We start from the raw sequence: 19,784 nt of genomic DNA on the forward strand, positions 1-19,784 counted from the left end.
GTAAAGCACTTTTTTTTATCTTTGACAAAGCAAGCCAAGCAGCACAGAAAGGTTATGATGCTAGCAAATCACTGTCAGGAGTGGTAAATGCAACCTATATAGGCCAATAGCTGCCTGTATGGCATGCAGTGACAGACAGCCAATCGGCTGCGTGCCACAACAAACATGGAGGAGAGCATCCCTGCTGTTATTTGAGAGTCACAAGGCATTATGGGAGGGCCGAATCCGAGGCTTTGAATCCAGCAAAATTCGGGTCAGGTCGACCCGAACTAGAACAGTCATATTCGGGTCGAACATTAGAATAACCAGAATTCAAACAACAACACTAATAATCACCTTAAGGAACAATAGGAAGATGTAGGCGGTAATAAAGGCTAAATAAGTTCTGAATGCCCTGGAAAGGGCTGTCAAAATGTGCAGACACTATGTTATGCCATATCTGAGTCTGGTGTCTATTTAAATGTACAAAAAGAGAAACACCTTAAGACTTTTTAGGCATTAGTACTAACTCTGTATTTACATAGACTTTGACATTACTAAAAGCATAAAAAAACATTTTATTGGTATCCTTTAAAATATTTTTAACATCCAAGATATTACATTACATATGGTGTGTAGTCTCATGCAAACTTTCTACTCGTTTCGTGGAGTGAAGTGTGCTTCTTCTAGGACAGGGGTGTCAAACTCTGACCCGAGGGCCAAATTTTGCCCCCCAAATGAATTTTTGGCCCCCAAAATCATTCTAAATATGAATTGCAGCTGGCCCGCCGCTCCATTGAAATAGCACCGCTCCTAAAATTTCTGGCATCACTTGCATCTTTAGAACAGCGGCCTCTCTTCCTATGCATGGCCCCACATTGGACTGTTTTATTGACACAGGGAATTGTAGTAGCAGTGCTCTTTCTCTGTTATAGGCTTGTTCCAGATTGAATGTTAGGCAAAACTTTTTTGTTTCCATATGAAAAGGTTTTATATCTAATGAGAAGGAAAAACTTCCTAAAATGTTTTTTTAATAAACTTCAAGTTTGGCCCGCGACTTTGTCTAAGTTTTTAATTTTGGCCCTCTTTGTATTTAAGTTTGACACCCCTGATCTAGGACAAAAGAGACCTACAATATTGACTACTTATAATCACAAAACTCTTTTAACAGAATCATATACAATACCAATGCACCTACCACACATGACCATTGAAGTAAGTTATTATATAGATGATTTTGTTATTTTCTACTTGTTTTTGTATATGATTCTGTTTAAAGAGGTTTGTGATTATTAATAAGTGGTCAATATTGTAGGTTTTTTAGTTCCTGATGAAGTGGACTGCACACTGTGAAATGTGTAGAACATTTGCATGAGACTATACACCATATCACCATATGTAATTTAATATCTTGGGTGTTATAAATGATTTTAAAGAATTCCAACAACATTTTTTTATACTTTTAGGAATGTCAAAGTGTATGTTAATACAGAGTTGGTAATAATGCTATGCACTTCTGAATAGGGATGTGACATGTTAAAAATATTCACCAAGGAAATAGGTATAATTCTCTTCTAGAGATCCAGTGCCTATTAAGTTATTTTTTTTTAATGTCAGGTGTAATCCACCCTATAAAATGTTTTTATTAGAAGTATTCCTATATTACACATGACTTAAACAAGTGTAATATAGCAATATCAAATATACGAAATTAAACAGTACCTGAAACAAACAGTCTTGAAGCTCAGCTTAAAAACAGCAAAAGACAAGCTATCGCTATTGCCTTTGGTTCCCCTGCAGCTGATTTTTTTTTTCATTACTAACTTAACAAAAGTTTCAAAATCCTTTAGGTAGGCAAATGAGTTGAGTTGTAGTAGATTTAGTTATCACCGTGGTAAAATATTAGCATCAGCCTACACAACTCTTGGTATAAACCCCAAAGCCATGAGTTAGCTTGCCAGTTGCTTTATTTTGTTTTTGCATCTCAAAGTGCTTTTTATCCTTCCCTGCTCTTTCTAAATTTAGTTTCTTACTGTAACCTTTCCCAAGTGTCAGCAAGCACTTTTACTTTATATGGAGAGTATGAAACAGAAATCTTGCTTGTTGGAAAGCTGCTGAAAATATTACTCTTACTAGTCAAGATGTTGCTAGAGACATAGCTAATTTCTTTTTGTGTAACTCTGAAAAAAAGAAACACAGAGAAAGGAAATTACATTATCAGCATGTAGCTCCACTAGGAAGAACATTAAACATAACACTACCACCTACTGGCAGAATTCGTATTCACAGTACAAGAAATAAAAATGGCTGTTCTACCCATATATATATATATATATATATATATATATATATATATATACAGCATGTTACCAATGCTAATTCACAACAAACAATTAGAACCTGACCATGCTGTAAGATTTCGGAGACACTGGACAATGAAATACTTAGTATAGAAAACAAAGACAATCCATTTTCGGACATAGAATTGCAAGCATGTATCTCATCCTTGGTACCGGGTAAAAGTCTGGGCCCTGGTGGTGTTATGCCTCAATTTTATAAAACATTTCAAGATGTCCTAGGCCCATTTATGCTGTCTGTATTTAATGATATATCCTTTGCTTTTCCTACTTAATTGCTTGAGGCCCACATCACAGTACTACCCAAGCCAGGTCGGGACCCCACAGTATGCAGTAACTATCGTCCTAAATTGCTTACTAACTTAGATATTAGGATATACTCTAAATTGTTTGGAAATAGATTGAAATCTGTCCTTCCCCATGGTATTCATCTGAATCAAGCTGGTTTTACTATTAGAAGGGAAACGTGAGATAACATTTTGAAAGCGGTCTTTTTGATGCCGAAAAGGCATTTGACTGTGTAGATTGGGTATTCTTACAGGAAACCCTGATTCAAATCCGCCTAGGTCTAGTCATGTTGGAACGGATTCGGGCCTTATATACCGGTCCTAGTAGTACCAATGGTATCTTATCTGACTCTTTCCAAATAAATATTGCCACTCGACAGGGCTGTTCATTGTCCCCCCCTCTTTACATCCTAGTCATGGAACATTTGGCCATAGCTTTTAGAAATACCCCAATATTCGAGGTGTATCAGTTGGAGAGGATAATTACAAACTGGTAATTTTTGCTGATGATCTCCTTTTATATGTATCTTCACCTCTATCCCCATGATTATGAAAGAATTTGAACGATTTGGCGCCCTAAGCAATCTTAAAATCAATTATGACAAGACAGAAGCATTAAACATTTCTATACCAGATATCCAACTAACCATATTGAAAAGTAATTTTCCATTTCGGTGGCAACCTACATGCATTAAATATTTAGGAAATAATATAACCCCTAACTTAAATTCCCTAGCAGAGCTTACCTATAAACCACTATTACTGGGAATTTAATCCACCCTTCAATCCTATAATAATTTACAATTGTCATGGCTAAGCCCAGTGAATGTAGTCAAAATGGATATCCTTACCAAATGCCCTCTATTTATTTTATACCATCACAGCCCCACCTCCTGGCTATTTTCTTCCTAAATTGGAGCAGTAATTCTTTCTTTTATATGGAGGAATAAGAAAGCTTGTATAAGTAGGTCAATTATTACTAGGAAAAAGAACATGGGCGGATAAGCTGTCCCTGACTTTAAGCTCCACTATCAAGCGGCAGTACTCCACAGGATTGTGGACTGGAACCATAACAAACAACATAAGGTATGGATTAATATGGATGAGAATATGTCGTCCTGCTCTCTGCCTTTAGCTCCATGGACAAGACCACATTCTGGAACCCATCTGCCTAATACCCCTCCCACTGTGCTCTTTCCCTGTGGGATGACATGATTGCAAAGGGACTGCTCTCATCTAGACCTGGCCCATTAACACCTCTCTTTCAAAACCCGGAATTTCCTCCGGCCTTAGATGCAACTTTCTTTTTGATATGGAATAGAGAGGAACACCCTAGACTTACTCAGATACTTTCGCAGGGGGATATACCCTCTTTGACGGAAATACAGATTGCAATGTATCCACATTTTATCCACACGTTGGAAACCTCTGAATCATTAACTAGATCACCCAAGGAATTTGAAAGATTGATTCTCCAAACTGACAAGGTGGTACATGGGGTCGTCTCTATTTACAATATATTAGTGCATGAACTCTGCCCTAATATTCCACACTTTATTAGGTATTGGGAAGAAAAATTAGAATGTACTTTAGAACCTGAAGAAATTGAAAAGCCCTTTATGTATGTACATAAACTATTCAGATCCACGGTGCAGGTGGTATAGATGTCCATGGATTTGACCCCACATATGCACCTAATTGCTGGAAATGTGGTCATATCTGTGGTTCCATGTTGCATATTTGGAGCTCTTGTCCTCCTATTGAGAATTTATGGAAATGTACGCAAATTTATGCCCTAACCCCAAGATAATATTGTTAGCCATTCTTTCTGGCTCCAATAAAGCTATTAAATGGGGACTCCTGCTTCATGTTATTGTGGCAGGTCATAGAACAATTGCCAGACATTGGGGCTTTTCAGTAGTCCCTACTATGTCTTGGGTTGTGGAATTTGATAATATCCCATCATTGGAATCCTAAATACTATTGGAGGAGAAAGGTTCTCATGACAGGATGTCCTGGGACATCTGGGAATTTTTCAGACTATCCAGAGATATTAAACAGTTTTTAGATTAATAAGATGTAAGCAAATGCTTTATGGATTTCAGGGGTACTTCGTGACCAATTGGTACGATATATGGATAGATAGTGGTACTTTTATTGATATGTAGATGTTCCGCTATGCATATGTCAATGACCCTATGATGCTAATATGCTATATGGAGCTATATGAAGCTATTAGACCCTTCCCATTTTTCTCTTCTCTCTTTCTTTCCAGCTCAATTTCCTTTTTCTTCTTTTCTTTTTTGGTCTCTTTGTCCTCTTCTTCTACTTTGATGGGATATTCCCCAGTGTCAATATTTATAATATGTATACAACGCTGCACACTATGGTTTGTTTAATTGTACTTGTTGTTCTTCTTTTTTCTTTTATATCTTTTTGTAAAACTTTTTGGAAAATCTAATAAAAATCTATTATATTTAAAACTTATCAATATAATGATCTGTATGACAGCTAAAAAATCTAGTGCATTTGATATAAACATCACATCTGAATATCATATATATACAAGTGCATACATTTTCCTCTTCACTTTCTGCTGTTCAAGGCTGCCTGGTCCATCACGTGGCGGCAGGAGAGAGTCCTTGGTCATGACTAGGTTGCAACTTAGTGAACCATCAAGTCTGCCCGTTAAATGGAGAACATCAGGTCTTAATCTATTGAACTGCATGATCAAATTTAGTAATCTTGCACAGTTTCTATAACCAGAAAGTAGGAGAAATACACAAAAATTGAGTTTTTCAGTATAACAGAAAAACTATTTATGTGACTTCAACTAGGCTTAAATAAATAATTAAATAAGTATATGAAGATGTTATAAACTTATAAAATGCACTTTATAAGGAAAGTTTATTGTATTTGTATGTATTTTTGGCAGGCAATTAGCAAAGATAGTCTAATGAATTATTTTTCCTTCGAACGTGCCACCTCTTTACCAGGGCCAGAATACAACAAATAGTGCAGTGCTGGGAACTTCAGACTCCATACTAGTAATGTTTGAGAATGTCTGGCAATATCATGCTTTATTCCATAACCTTAACAAGTTTTGACAAATGTTTTCGAAGTGTTGCATTGACGTTTGAGTATTACATGCTTTTTTACAGGCAGTTATTTTCTGTGAAATTGCTTTTGGGCATTTACAAAGCACGCTAACAGTGTTTTGCAAGTGTTTCCATATAAACTATATAAACTATAAAAAGAGGTGAAATCACTTTTAAAATGCCATATGCATGAGTTTGTTTTCCAATATGTCTTATCATAATGATTAATGTAAATAGGTCTTGTTGAAAACAATGCATTTTTTGTGTCTAAGACATTTTCCAGCATGAGAAAAAGCAGCAGCCAGCTTGAAAATGATGAAAGTATCAGTCTAAAACTACAATTACATCTCTGTTATATTTGTAGTGCTGTTTCATTGTGGTTCATTTTAGGTGCGTTTTGCCTATCATTTTACACTTGGAAAGTGGCCTTTTTTTGGATGATGCATTTGAAGAGCTGTAAGAAGATTGTTTATTACAGCGCCCACCAAGTTATAAAAACAAACCCCAAACACCGCTGGCAGTAATTTCCACAAGTTTGTAATGGTTTTGTGGTTAATAGTATATGGGATGCTCACTGCCTCTACATTATGATTCATCAAATATACCCACATGCATTGCAGCACTTATCTAGAACTGTCAACACATCTGGACAACTTGATATCCAGTGATATAATGGTTTTTTTTTTCTAATCTGATCTGAGTTTTGGTATTTGTTTTCTTATGTTTCCTGTTCAGGAGATGGAATGTTATCTTGGGAACACCATGAGCCAGACACCTTTCGGCAACCTGCTAACAGAGAAGCAGTAAGTAACATTTGTACAGACATTCCACTCCAGTATGAAAATATTATGTGAAATACTGCTTCTTCCAAGTCTTTACAGAATACTAAACCAACACATTTAGGGCTGAAGTAAACTAAGGTATCTTTGGTTTTCAATTCCCCTGCTTCATTCTCAGCAGATCAGACAGATGGGTACCATTTATTTTGTGACATTTCTTGTTATTGCAGCCAAAGAGACAGGGGATGCTCTATCTATATGAGCATTTCTTTGCCTCTATTGTAAAAAATAATACCTGGAGACAGCCAGCATTAGCGAGCAGACATACACAGGGGAGGAAGGAATGGAAAGAAAGAATGTCATGAAGACCAATTGAAATATATGACATAATAAAAAAAAACTTGCATCGACCACTAGATTGCTTACCACTTTGATCCAAAGCCCTACCCATGCTGAATTAAAGGGATGGGTGATCCTAAATGGTGCCAATTGAATGATATAACCAATTTTTTTTTGATGTCCTACAAAGCCAAATCTGTGAAACGCATCAAAATGTAAGCAAGATTATTTTGATGTACAGTTTCATGCACTCATCTATTTGTTTCACAAAATGTGTTGTACATTTTATGCATTTTAATGTCAAATAAGAGTTTTACTAGTGACATGAGGCTTAAAGAAATGGGTTTATTAGGCAGTGCCTAAATAGTCAAATAATGTTTTTTAAATGAATATGGTTTATTATGGTTGGATGTGGCACCATTTACGCACTATAATTTTTTCAGTATAAAGTACTGTTAAAATAAATCACTGTTGTAAATAGCTGTAGAAATAGGAAATAAGAAATAGGTGTCATTCAGGTAACAACAACACAGCAAGCAAGGCTGCAGGAGTCAGACCGCTGGTAGTCCATGACCCAGCTGAGAAAGCAGTGAATCCAAAAAGCAATTAAGCTCATTGCATTTTTTTGTAGGAGTAAAGGGCAAAAGGGAAATGTTTTATGATGCACGATCTGCCTTTCTCTATGGTTAAAAACAAGACACATTACATATATGCATTGCACTGAAAATGAATTGCTTCCCCCAACCATGAAAGACAATCATGGTGCCATGTAAAGTGTAATTTGTGCCCCAAAAAGTTGGGCAATGGAAGAATATGAAGGTGATAATAAAGGTGTTGTCACATTAACAGATACATTGTGTCATAGTTAGAAATTCTGTTTTTTGTGCACACTTTAAAAAAAAATAGTTTAAATATTGTCAAAGGCCAAGTAGATATTTTTCAACTTTGGATGCTTGAAGGCACTTTCAGCAATGGTAACCTCAATTTGGAAGCTGATCTAATCAGCAACTTTCAGCTTTGCCTGTTAGCGTTAAGAGCTGGACCATCTTGTTACCATCCTTTTGTCCTTTTTCCAGTTGGCTCATCACTATGATGGTCAGCCTCAGTAGACAACATGAATGTCCAAGGTGGGAGGGGTCAACCAGAATTTTAAAGCTTGCTGAATAAATTAGTGCCATGATCTAGTTATCCTGGTCAAACATTAGGACTGCTGTACATCCATATAGACTTTTAAAATCAATGATATACTTTACATGTGTTTTATTACACAGGTTTTTATCCCCCCACCAAAATATTTTCCTTTATTTATTTATACAGAGACATTCCTATCAGCGCTCCTATGACTATTCATCGGGTCTTGGTTCAGTGAGACAGGCTGGAAGCTTGCCAAAGTACTCCAGCTCAAGAACTAACCGTGGTGTCATTGCTGACCCTCAGCAAGCCTCAGGAACTATAGTACAGATCGTTATTAACAACAGCCACAGGCACGGAAGAGGTAAACACAGAATAATGCAGATGTTGATAGTCACAAATTATTTGTTTCAGTGTACAGTGACTGGAGCTATATAGTATATTGTAGATACAAATTTTATCATATACTTGATATGCTTTCTTCATGGCAGCTGTTGTTTTGTCAGTACTGTTTGGCAAAAACCCATATTCAGTTAGGGAATTTGTCAGGTGTTAAAGTGCAATTAGGAATATTCAGAGCTGCCGTTGCCGAGTTGCCTTTAAAGTTGCAGGTTTTTAAAACCAGGATTTTACTACCATTGCACAAATGACACACAAATGTAGAATCGAGCTTCAGATTTTTTTAACACTTTCCTCAATGTCATTGGAAATATAAGGAAAAATGAGGAAAACAGAAGTTTTTCTGTAGTAACTATGGGTCTGATTTATTAATACTCTCCAAGACAGGGGAAGTTCCCCTTTACTGATGAAGCTGGATGATCCAGCAGACCTGGAATGGATTTCTTAAAAGTCATTTGCTATTTGTTAGCAAATGTATTCAGTCCAGGACAAGATTCATTCCAGGTTTGTTGGATCACCCAGGTTCACTGATAAAAGTGTATTTTCTACAGCCTTGAAGAGCTTTAATAAATCAGGCCCAATGTTTCCAATAAAGCAGAGAATTCACATCTTTAATCTAATTTTAGGTTTGTTACCTAGCATTACTAAGGCAAGATTTTGGGCATGGGCTCGAAAAATATATGTATTTCCTGTTTGTAGAAGGGTGAATCATATTTCTCATGTGTTGTGCAGGTAAATGACTAAGGAAAATAAATGCACTTGCAAATGCAAATATAAAATACAATTCTTTATATCTGATTTTAAACCCCAAGTAAACCATTACACACTCAGAATGGCATCAGGCAAGCATGCTACATCTTATTCAGCATGTAGGTGATGGCAGCCTTGCAAAAAAAATACCTGTCTGTAGAAACACAACTTATTGTCCCCTGAAATGTAATACAAAGGATTAAAGCAGTCTTGAAGGCTCTTTAGAAGTTTTTTTGGGTGCTGACATAAGCATGGTGAAGACAACTTAGGAAGTCAAGCCTGGAATCTATCTATGATGGTTCTATCTTGGTGGGCATTCGCTAAAGCTGCGTACACACCTGCAATTTTTCTCGTTGGAAAGGAACTTTCACGATCCTTTCCAACGAGAAAAGACTGCACGATGCATGAACGATGCTGTACATACAGCACCGTTCATGCTCTTTGTTCTGATCGGTCGTCGTCCATCGTCCATGGATCCGCCAGGACGGTCGTCGGACGATGGACGACGACCGACTGTACACACGGCAGATTTTCGCCCGATAATTGGCCGATACCGATTATCGGGCGAGAAAAATTTGCCGTGTGTACGCAGCTTTACACTCTAAATCTATAGTCTAAAGGTAAACAAACTGCTTGCAAAACATTATAAAATGCCTTGCACATTGTAAAATGCCTTTTAAAGTGGTATACAATTTTATTTCTTTAGCAGATTCTTGGTGAATTTAGTTCTGATTTATTAAAAAGTATTTTACCAAAGTAATAATGCTTACTGTAACCACTAACTGAACAGCTCCTCAGTTATGCCAAGGTAAATAAACTCTGCATTACCAACAGTAACAAAATTCCTCTAGTAGAATATATTATCCGGGGATTTAGAAGTAGGCATTTACATGCAAATAGAGCAAGGTTCATTAATCATTTCATAATTTACATAACAGTTATATTCTGAAGATGAATGCCTGCCATGAATAGCAATGCCTAGAGAGAGAACATGTGCACCACTGTTTCAACGAACAATATTGTTTCTGATACCTACACTACAGTCTGTTTTAGACATCATATATCATTTTAAAGCAACTCATTCACTATATTATACATGCCAAATCAAACTATTCCTAATAAAGAACAGAAAAAATACGTACTTCGGTTACTTGTATTGCTAACCACTGCTCCAATGCTGAGAAATGGTCTCATGAAGTGTACTGGGAAACCAGCACTCCAAATTTAGTCAACCTCCTTGATCCCCTACAGCCCTCATTTGTTCTTTCTTTTGAGGTCTATACATTACAGGATACAAAATTAATGTGGAGGTCAGAAGGAATTTATAATTTCCCGGGTCCCATAATTCTACACTTTCACATTCAGGCCCATGGGAATTGGAGCCTAAAAAACATGGGTTTAGAATGACAGTACATGGGCATATGGGCCAGTGATATGTAGACAAGGTACTCATGATCCCCAGAGTTCACACAACATAAAAAAGCATGAGGGTCCATTGGAATAAGTATACAGATCAGGATATATGACTATATTCTGGCTTTCCTGATAAACATAGAGTTTTCAAGTTAGTGTCTCAAAGTTTTAAAGTCAATGGTTTAGCCTATTAGCCAGACATCTAGCATTTTTAGGATAGTCAGTCCCTTTTCAAAGAAAAGTAGACATAATAATGAAGTTATTATAATTGGTGTGGGGCTATTCATATTGCAAAAATGAAAAGGATGTTAGGAACTGTGATTTTTGAGGGTTCACATGACCCTATAAATGTAAGGTAAAGTAAGCATAAAATTAGTAACAGTTAAGGTAATTTGCAGACAGGCTGATGGGGACAGTTTAAAGGACAAAGGAGAAATCGAGATCACAAATCTGGGCAAAATCAAATAGACTATAGGGTTTAAACCATGTTTTAATCCCATATCAATTGTATTGAGCTTAGTGTCCATGAACAGCCCACCTGGTTTTACAGATTTCTGCAGGTCCAGGCGATCTGTGCCTCGTTTAGTTTCACCCACCTTACAATCCTCTGCTGCCAGCACCAGCTCTGCTAAGGCGTCACCTCCTCAGCTCACTTCCAGGCCTAGGTCATGTGACTCCCAGTCAGCTGCTCCACTACCTCAGAGGACAAGAGTGTTTGAAAGACGTGATCCCCCTGCTGGTTAAGATGTAAACACCACCTACCTCTAGTCTCCAGGACCCCCTCTGGTGGTAGGATAGGATGCAGCGGGTCACATGGCTCAATCCATCACATGACGTGCCCTTAAAAGGAAGTGAAGGGCAAAAGGAAGTTGCCTAATCAAGGAGTTCCTTTGGCTCCGCTTCCAGATTCCTGTTGTTTGCTTCTCTTGTTCCTGATTCTTTGTGTATTGACCTCGGCTTGACTTTGACTACTCCTGATCGCTGCCTGCCCTGACCTCTGGTTTGCCTGACTACTCTCTGCTCCTTGTTTTGATACCACGTCTTGTTTGTGCTGTCAGCAGTCACCTGCCTCTGCGTGCACGGGGGCCACAACCTGGCAGTTGCCTTCAGCTCAACACCCTCACCTCTAGAGGCTCTGGTGAAGACCAGGCAGCTGCTTAGACTCTTCGCCCTGTGCACGTCTCTGCCAACTTAGCTGGTGACACAAAGGGTCCACCGTCCTGCCTTGCAGCACCCTGACACCTGGGCCTTGCATTAGGAGCTAAATAAGGTAAAAAGGGGTCAGAAAGATGAGCCCAGAAGGGGTGACTCTTGCACTCAAAAATAAATTTTATTGAGTCAATATTTTATTTGCGTGGTGCTGTTGAGGCTGGTGGATGAGAAATTGTTAGCGCTTAGAACAGAGGAAACCAAATTTCTAGTAGACCTGTAGCTGGGCTTTGAGTTATGCAATGTGGTGCCTTTACTTTTGAATCATAAGAATTTAGATTGTATGTTAAAACGTTTAAGTAGATGAAAAAGAAAGAAAGCTGAAGATATAATAAACAGAGCGAGGGAGCCAATTGGGCCACCTCTGGAGAATTCTACTATTTGTATTATATTCAATTTCTTTTCCAAATTCAGGTATTCCTGCAAGGGTATATCACTCTTGTTTTAAATGATTGTTTAGTACTTGGCTCTATGCTGTTATCGATGCTTTACAGTATGTTGATGAATAACTTTTAATATCAGTCAAGGTGTCTGGCAACATTAGACAATTTGCAAAAATGTTTACTCCAAAAAAAGAGATTCCAAGTAAGTCTGAAAAAAGATAATTATCAACCCGTTTTTATTTGTCTTAAAAAGGATAAAACTTATTTTAGTGAAAATAGTACTAGATAAGTGATAACATAATGATATTTGCCATTTTTTTTTTACTTTGTTTTCTTTATTATACTATACTTTCTTTATTCTGTATCCTATACTCTTTACCAGATTATTGTTAGTTCTTAACCAGCACCTGTGTTTTCTGCAGTATGTGTCTCGAATGGGAAAACATACTCCCATGGAGAATCTTGGCACCCCAGCTTGCGAGCATTTGGAGTAGTGGAATGTGTTCTGTGCACGTGTAACTTCACCAAGCAGGAGTGCAAGAAAATTAGCTGCCCAGAGCAATATACATGTAAATATCCACAGAAAATAGATGGCAAATGCTGTAAAGTTTGTCCAGGTAAGTTTAACAAAAACTAAAAACACAATTGTAAACAAAATTGAGGAACCTTTCAGTTAAAGGCTGCATTTCACATGCATCTGCTTTCAAAATGCTGTGTTCGACTTGAAAAGGCTGTGTTGACCTACAATTCAAAAGCACCTTGATAGAAAATGCTGCTTCTACAAGAACATTTACAGAAGCCCAACTTTTTAAACTTCAGGGCTAAGTTTAGTCAACAGTCTCACTATCCAATGAATGTGCTAATATTGTCCATTAAAGTGTTCTTAAAGGATAGTGAATCAGTCCTTGATTGGTGCTTAGCTGCAGGGGTGGCTTCAGTAGGAGCTGGTCCTTCAGCAATGCAACAAAGATTAGAAAGGCATACAGAAGTGTGTTTTATAGCTAAGTATTATGGATAAAATACTTAACAAACTGAATATAGAGGCTGTGTATTCCCTTTGGGCAAAAATTGGTGTATTTACCTTTACATTGGCAAGTAGAACATAACTGTTAATATAACTATAGTATGACTATAAGGGAGGACATGGTGCAACTGTTCTTGGGCCAATCTATTACTGAATATTTTTATTCACATTCAGCATGCTCCGCATACTGTCTGTGCAAAATGATGCAGACATTTGTGTACTTTAAAATAGCAACCCAAATGCTGAAACAGGCCTTAAATGGTAATTTATTGTGACATGTGCAGTCCTTGGAGCCTACAATGTATTGGATCCCTGTGGTACGTAGTTGTGTCTCTGTATTGTGCTTTGTGTATTTTCGACAATGATGTATGGTGCATAAAGTTTTAAATTTAAATTTATAATTTAGAGTGAAAAGAAAATATGATAGAAAATATACCCTTTACGCCAATATGGTTTAATTATTAAAAACAATAAATGTATTTGCAAATATGACTAGTATTTGTATTTTGTAAATATTTCACTCAAATGCCTCCATAAAGTATACGTTTGAAACACATATATAATCATTGTTTTGAATTTGTAATTTTGTCCTATGTCCTATGGTCTAGTTACCCTTTCTAGATACCACAGTGACCTTTGCTTTAGTTAAGCAATACAGGTTGGTGAAGAACTAACCCAGTCTGCTGACTAGACATTGAAGGAACTGATGTACTCTGATCATCCCACTCTGTTTTCCTGATGAATGATGATGTTCAGGGCTAGATTGAAATAACTAGGGAGAATATACTGTCTTAATTGACTCCCTCTAGCAGTTTACTGTTCTTTAACTAGAAAACTAAACCAGGACACCACCAGGACAAGAAGTGAAGAGAATTTCCTAGTTTGGACAAAGACACAACATGAACACACTCCAACTGCTTTCCTTACCACTATTTTACACTACCTGATGGCATACTGCCTCTAACCGAACTGTACAGGTCATCTTTAAACTAGGGAATTGTAGGATGACTAAATGATGAAGATCTTCCTGCAGAGGGAAGCTTATGTTTAATATTCCTGTACATTCTAGTTCAATATTTTGTATGAATAGCAGCTTTATTTGGCTTGTGAAAATGTAAAATTCTTGGTGACTTTCCCACAGGTCAGCTGAGGATATTTCATTGCTTAGATTCAGCACTAAGATAAAGCAGGCATCTCTATTCTGGTAACAATTACTAGCAGGACATACATCTTTAATTTGGGCTCAAAACTGACACCAACATCTGATGTAAGAATTTAAAGATTGGTTCTTCGGGAGTCCTCCACTAATGGCTTCCAGAAATCTCTTCCCTTAAAATACGAATGTGTGCATTATTCAAAATATCTAGGTAGGTCCAGAAAAGCCATGTGTCATCATTTCTACATGATTTTACCTTCTTCATCACTTGCAATAAACGAACCAATTAAACAATACCAATATTCATGAAATAGTACTATTAGCCAGAATTGTTTTAATGGACAACAATACATCAATTTATTTTCATATCTACATAGGTTATATAATGTAATAAATATTGTAATAAAATATCCGTAACTACCCCTGCAGACCCATACAAACAAATCGGACAGATTTATAAAAATACATAAACTAGATACAACATTCTGGACAAGTATGTGTGTTACCCTAACACATGCAGTGTATGCATAACTGTATAACATTGTATCCAGACTTGTGTTATCCAATTCTGTCAATAACACACTTTGGGGTCTATTTATAAAGCAGTAAATCTGAAATTCACTGAAGAGTTCTTTGGCACAGAATCATCCAGGTCCACATTTCAATGTCAGTAGTTGATTCTTTACCTGTTAATGTTTCAGTGAATGTCAGATTATTTGCTTTTTAAATAGGTTTGTGTCCTTTAGGGCTTAGGTCCCAGTAAAGCCCATCAATGACAGTAATTTCATTTTTTATTACACAGTTAATTGGATAGCACTTTTGCCTTTGCAGTGCTAGGTCACAGGTTCAAATCTTGGCCAGGACACTATCTGCATTTGAGTTTGTATGTTCTCCCCATGTTTGTGTGGGTTTCCTTTGGGTGTACCAGTACCTCCCACATCCCAAAAATTGTTCTTAGACTGTGCTACTGATGTATGACTATGATAGGGACGTTAGATTGTGAGCTCCTTTGAGGGACAGTTAGTGACATGACTATGGACTTTGAAAAGCGCTGCATAACTTGTTGGCGGCTATACAAATACAAGTTAATAATCATTTATTGACTTCATCATGCAACTATATACTCATGTGAGCATTGCTTCAGCTACTAAAAGACAGTTTCTCCTTCTCCAACAAAATACTGACAGCCTCAGAACAACTAGAACATTGGTCAGTGTTCCTCTAAACCACGGAATGAAGAATTTGCATGGGGAAGGTGTAATTTTTACTCTTGTATCATAACTGAGGAGGCAATTTTAGAAATTTCTTGTGTTCTCCTCGATCTGTCAATACTGTGCGTTCATTGTTTTTCTATTTTGTTTTTTCTTTTCAAAGAATTAGTCTTCCATGTCCCATGGAATTTACAAACCAGTTACCCCATTTCTTAATTTTTTATTAAACGGGTTATTATTATTCCAGAACATATTGCATCATATATGCATAAAAATATATTTTTCCTATTGTTTTCTAAAACAATTTTAGGCTATATTGCCTATTTATTTTCTGTGTTTTGTTATAGAGGAAATCCCAGATCCACATTCAGGTGACAAAGACTACTTATGTGAAGAGACCATTCCTGTATTTGAGTCTGTGTTTTTAGAGAAAGGAGAAACAGTCAGAAAAATAGCAGTGATGACAGACAATTCTGCAGTGGCGGAAATTCACGTGTGGATAATCCAGAAAGGTAATCAGACAATATGAGGTTTATAAATGCTGCTTTTTGGCTTTGGCCTTATGCCGGACATGATGAGATACAAATGTACTGCTCCATCTGTATAGACAATGAACTTTTGTCTTTGTAGGGGTTCTGCGCCAGTTTTACACTGAAAAAATGTCCAAGGAAGAATTTGAAGAACAACAGGAATTCAAGCAGATAACAAGGACGACAGCAAGTGAGTTCCCACTTCTCTAAGCATGAAAATATTGGAAAGCCAGTTATCTGACTTTGTCTGGTTTATTACAAAATTAAAAAGCAATGTGCATGAGTACATTGATGCCACATATGTTGTATCATAAGTCTGTGCTGTATAATATAACATTAAATCCAGTAAAATAACTTAGTTTTTACAGTACTTTGTACGGTTATAAGCTATCGCCTTTTGTGTAATTCTATTTTTTAATTTCTTTTTCTTTAGTCAGTTAACACCGTTACATAGAAAGGAAATGCAGTTACTTTGTAGTGCTGAGGCAGACACCATTAAAATATTTGTGACTGTCCCCCCATGTTAATTGTCAGAAAAACCATACCAAACTAGGGGAAGATCCCATCCTGGTTTCATACCTGTATTTTAAATTTTTTTTAGGCCAGTGGAAAATCTTCAGTGAGGGGGAAGTACAGATCAGCCACATGTGTGAAACTCGAATTTGCCGGACAGAGCTGGAAGACTTGGTGAAAGTTCTGTACCTGGACAAGACTGAAAAGGGTCATTGTTGAGAGCAAAAAAAATGTACGGGAAAAGAAAATCAGAGGCCGCCTAAAGACATTGGTTTTGTAGCTGGACTGCAGGCTGATTCTGCTTAAGTCAACATTGTCGCCAAACCCAGAATGCAGGGACTAATAAGCATGGTGTGTTGCAGAAAAGGAACTGGCAGATCCAAGTGTGTAGGAGCCTGTGAGCAGTTAAACTCTTCCTGGTTTGCCTTAGAGGGCTGGCATAACTATGAAAAACACACAGGTTTCTTCTTTATGAGCAAAAAAAAATGTTTATTTGGAAAGTAAAAATTAATGGAATAAGCATAATTTAATAGACGGATGGAGGGCTGTTATGTAGCTGGGTATGTGTGCGTCTGTCTAAATATACCTGGCTAAACATCTATCTGGTTGTCCAAGTGTGGCATTTATTAACAGTGACACATCCCATTGGCAATGACACAGTGCTGCATGATTTTGCCACTAAATGTGAAATTGCTTGCTTATAATACATCTTAAGTTGCATAAAGATCTCCATTCCTGACCTTTAATGGTTGACTGTGTGCACTTTTTACAGGTTTTATATTGCAGGACAACCTGAAATAAACATGGATATCAAAGTCCCCTACCACTGTGATCACACAGCTCAGCCAAATAAACTTGGAATTAACCCTTTAGCCTTGCTAGAAAATATCACCATGGCTGGGTAGTTAAATACATTTAATGAAATAAAAAAAGGAACCAGTAATGGGGGAAAATGTTTTATTGGATTGTTTGTAAAAAAACATATTCCTAAAACAGTATCACAGATTACTTGGTTCCTTCGGCAAAGATAAAAGAACTAACTCATGGGAAAAACAAATGGTTATGGATGGGTTATGTTGATGGTGACAACATCACACCATGTTGGACTAAAAACCAATAGTACATCACATTCTTTAGCAATAATCCATAAGTATAAGTATGCAAACCATCCTTGCTCTGAATGTTTGTCTTCCACTCAGGTTCAATGAATCCTGTAATCCTAATCCTATCTCTGGTTCACACTTCCATTTTAGTCTACTGTTGGATGCTGCTGTTTCCCCCTTTTAATAACCATAATCTTTATTTTCACACATAAAACTGTATCCTATACAAAGGTATTGTCACAGTTAATGTGTTTCTTTGTTGAGTTTTGGTATCTTGTAAATGTACGTGTTGTACTACTTTACAAAAATTTAAATAAAGAGGACATTCTAAAAAGGAAAACTTGGCAGGGCAAACATTTTGAAACTGCAGTCAATTTTCACTGTGAGAAGAAAACGCCATGGCATGGTGTCAAAGTATCTGAGACACACAATGGTCACCATGCTGCCAGCTCATTTGCCAAATGATTAACAAAGGAGATTGACAGACTGACACCTTTAATTTGTTTAAGGAAAAAACACATGACCGTATTCTGTGTAATGAAACAACTTTCACTGTTTTCATGGCACATTGACTAAATTAAAAAGAGAGCAAAATAAACTTGACCAGGGTAGCTCGGACCTTCTAGCCCATCCCTTATAAACACCATTGTCATAACTACCACCTACTACCAAACCTCCCCCTGCTTACCAGCCACTCCCCCCCATTAAATATCCCAACACAAAATCTTGGATTTCAAATTGGCTGGTGGAAGGAAAGAGTATATTCACCTGCCACCAGCAGCCAATCAAGGAGTAAGAAAGTAACCCAACCCATATTACCAACCTCTGTATCAGTAAACCACTGTAAACCCTATCAAGCCCAACCCAGTACCGGCACCAAATCCTAAAAACCGTATCACGTCCTACTGTGACCATGGAATAACAGCAAAGACCACCCCGCCCAACTGACCTCTTGGAGCAGCGCCCAATCCCTTTTCCGGCACCCAAACTAGGAGTAACAACATATACCAACCCCAACTATTACCCAATAGGGAAATACAGCACCCCCAACCGGCACCAAGGCGTAAGCCCGCATACAATCCCCAGTACTGACCACTGGGGGAAACTGGGTTGACATCCTACAGCAGAGACCCCAGTGATTAATACTACATACCCACCCCCAAGAACTGAAGATTGTGGGAAATCAAAGACCAAGCCCCAGGACAGACACCAGGGGTAATACAGCATACCATCCCCCACTACCACCACCCCTGGAAACACTGAATACCACCCCACCTGCTAAGGACCTCAGGGAATAAGAACGCATATTAGCACCCTTAAACTGACCCCATGTATTAAACTTGTACAGCCCCCCTTTCCGCACTGGTATCAGGGGGAAGCCCATTATACCATCCACCCCCAGAACTGCCCCCCCCGTGTTACCTAGTGTAAACCATCCCACCGGGCTGACCCTTGGCACAGTAGCAGATCCCATCCCACCATACTGACACCCCGGAGTAGTAGAAAATACCGCCCCCCCCACCGCAGACCTAGGAGAAATAGAGTAAACCCCCACAGTACTAACCTGGGCGTACTAAAATACACCAACCCCCCGCACTGACACCTAGAGTACCAGCCTAAACTATTACCCAAATTGCACCCAAGACCAGAATACTGTCTATCCTCCCCCCTGCGCTGACAACAGCGCCTAGACCGTTCACCATCCCACCGTACCCGCACACAGGAGCAACAATGAAACAGGCTTACAGGCTTACAGAGTTTTGTATTATAGATTTATTTGTCGGCGGATGATGAACATGAGAAGAATGCATTGTTGATTAATGTTTATATTTATTGTCATGTAAAAGTGTGAATGAGTTAGTTTTATATACAAACTGCTCTTCACTAGTTACTTTGGTTGTAGCAATATTCAGGTTAAGTGAAACTATGGAAATCAGACTCATTTAAAAAGCATTTTGATTTCTAAAACATGGCAATATTTTAATTATTCATACAACAAACAAAGCACTTTCAGCTTAATTGTCCCAGCTGGTAACAAGAACAAAGACAGCTCTGTTCAAGTTATGTCAAAGATTTGAGCCGGCTGAGCATTATAAAATTTAGGAAGGAAAAGGCGATGTCCA

At 37.7% G+C, this 19,784-nt stretch overlaps 1 protein-coding gene across 1 annotated transcript in view; it reads left to right on the top strand.

Moving 5' to 3' along the window:
- The window catches only part of CHRDL1 (chordin like 1), a 53,444-nt gene extending 35,443 nt beyond the window's left edge, over positions 1–18,001 (top strand). The window contains exons 5-10 of the mRNA XM_072430512.1: positions 6,457–6,524; positions 8,157–8,334; positions 12,547–12,741; positions 15,863–16,027; positions 16,146–16,235; positions 16,647–18,001. Coding sequence (XP_072286613.1) covers positions 6,457–6,524; positions 8,157–8,334; positions 12,547–12,741; positions 15,863–16,027; positions 16,146–16,235; positions 16,647–16,777 — 827 coding nt within the window. The 3' untranslated portion in view covers positions 16,778–18,001. The remainder of the gene's footprint in view (positions 1–6,456; positions 6,525–8,156; positions 8,335–12,546; positions 12,742–15,862; positions 16,028–16,145; positions 16,236–16,646) is intronic.
- The last annotated feature ends 1,783 nt before the right edge of the window (positions 18,002–19,784 follow it).

This window comes from Pyxicephalus adspersus, chromosome Z (genome assembly GCF_032062135.1).
Source record: "Pyxicephalus adspersus chromosome Z, UCB_Pads_2.0, whole genome shotgun sequence".
NCBI lineage: Eukaryota > Metazoa > Chordata > Amphibia > Anura > Pyxicephalidae > Pyxicephalus > Pyxicephalus adspersus.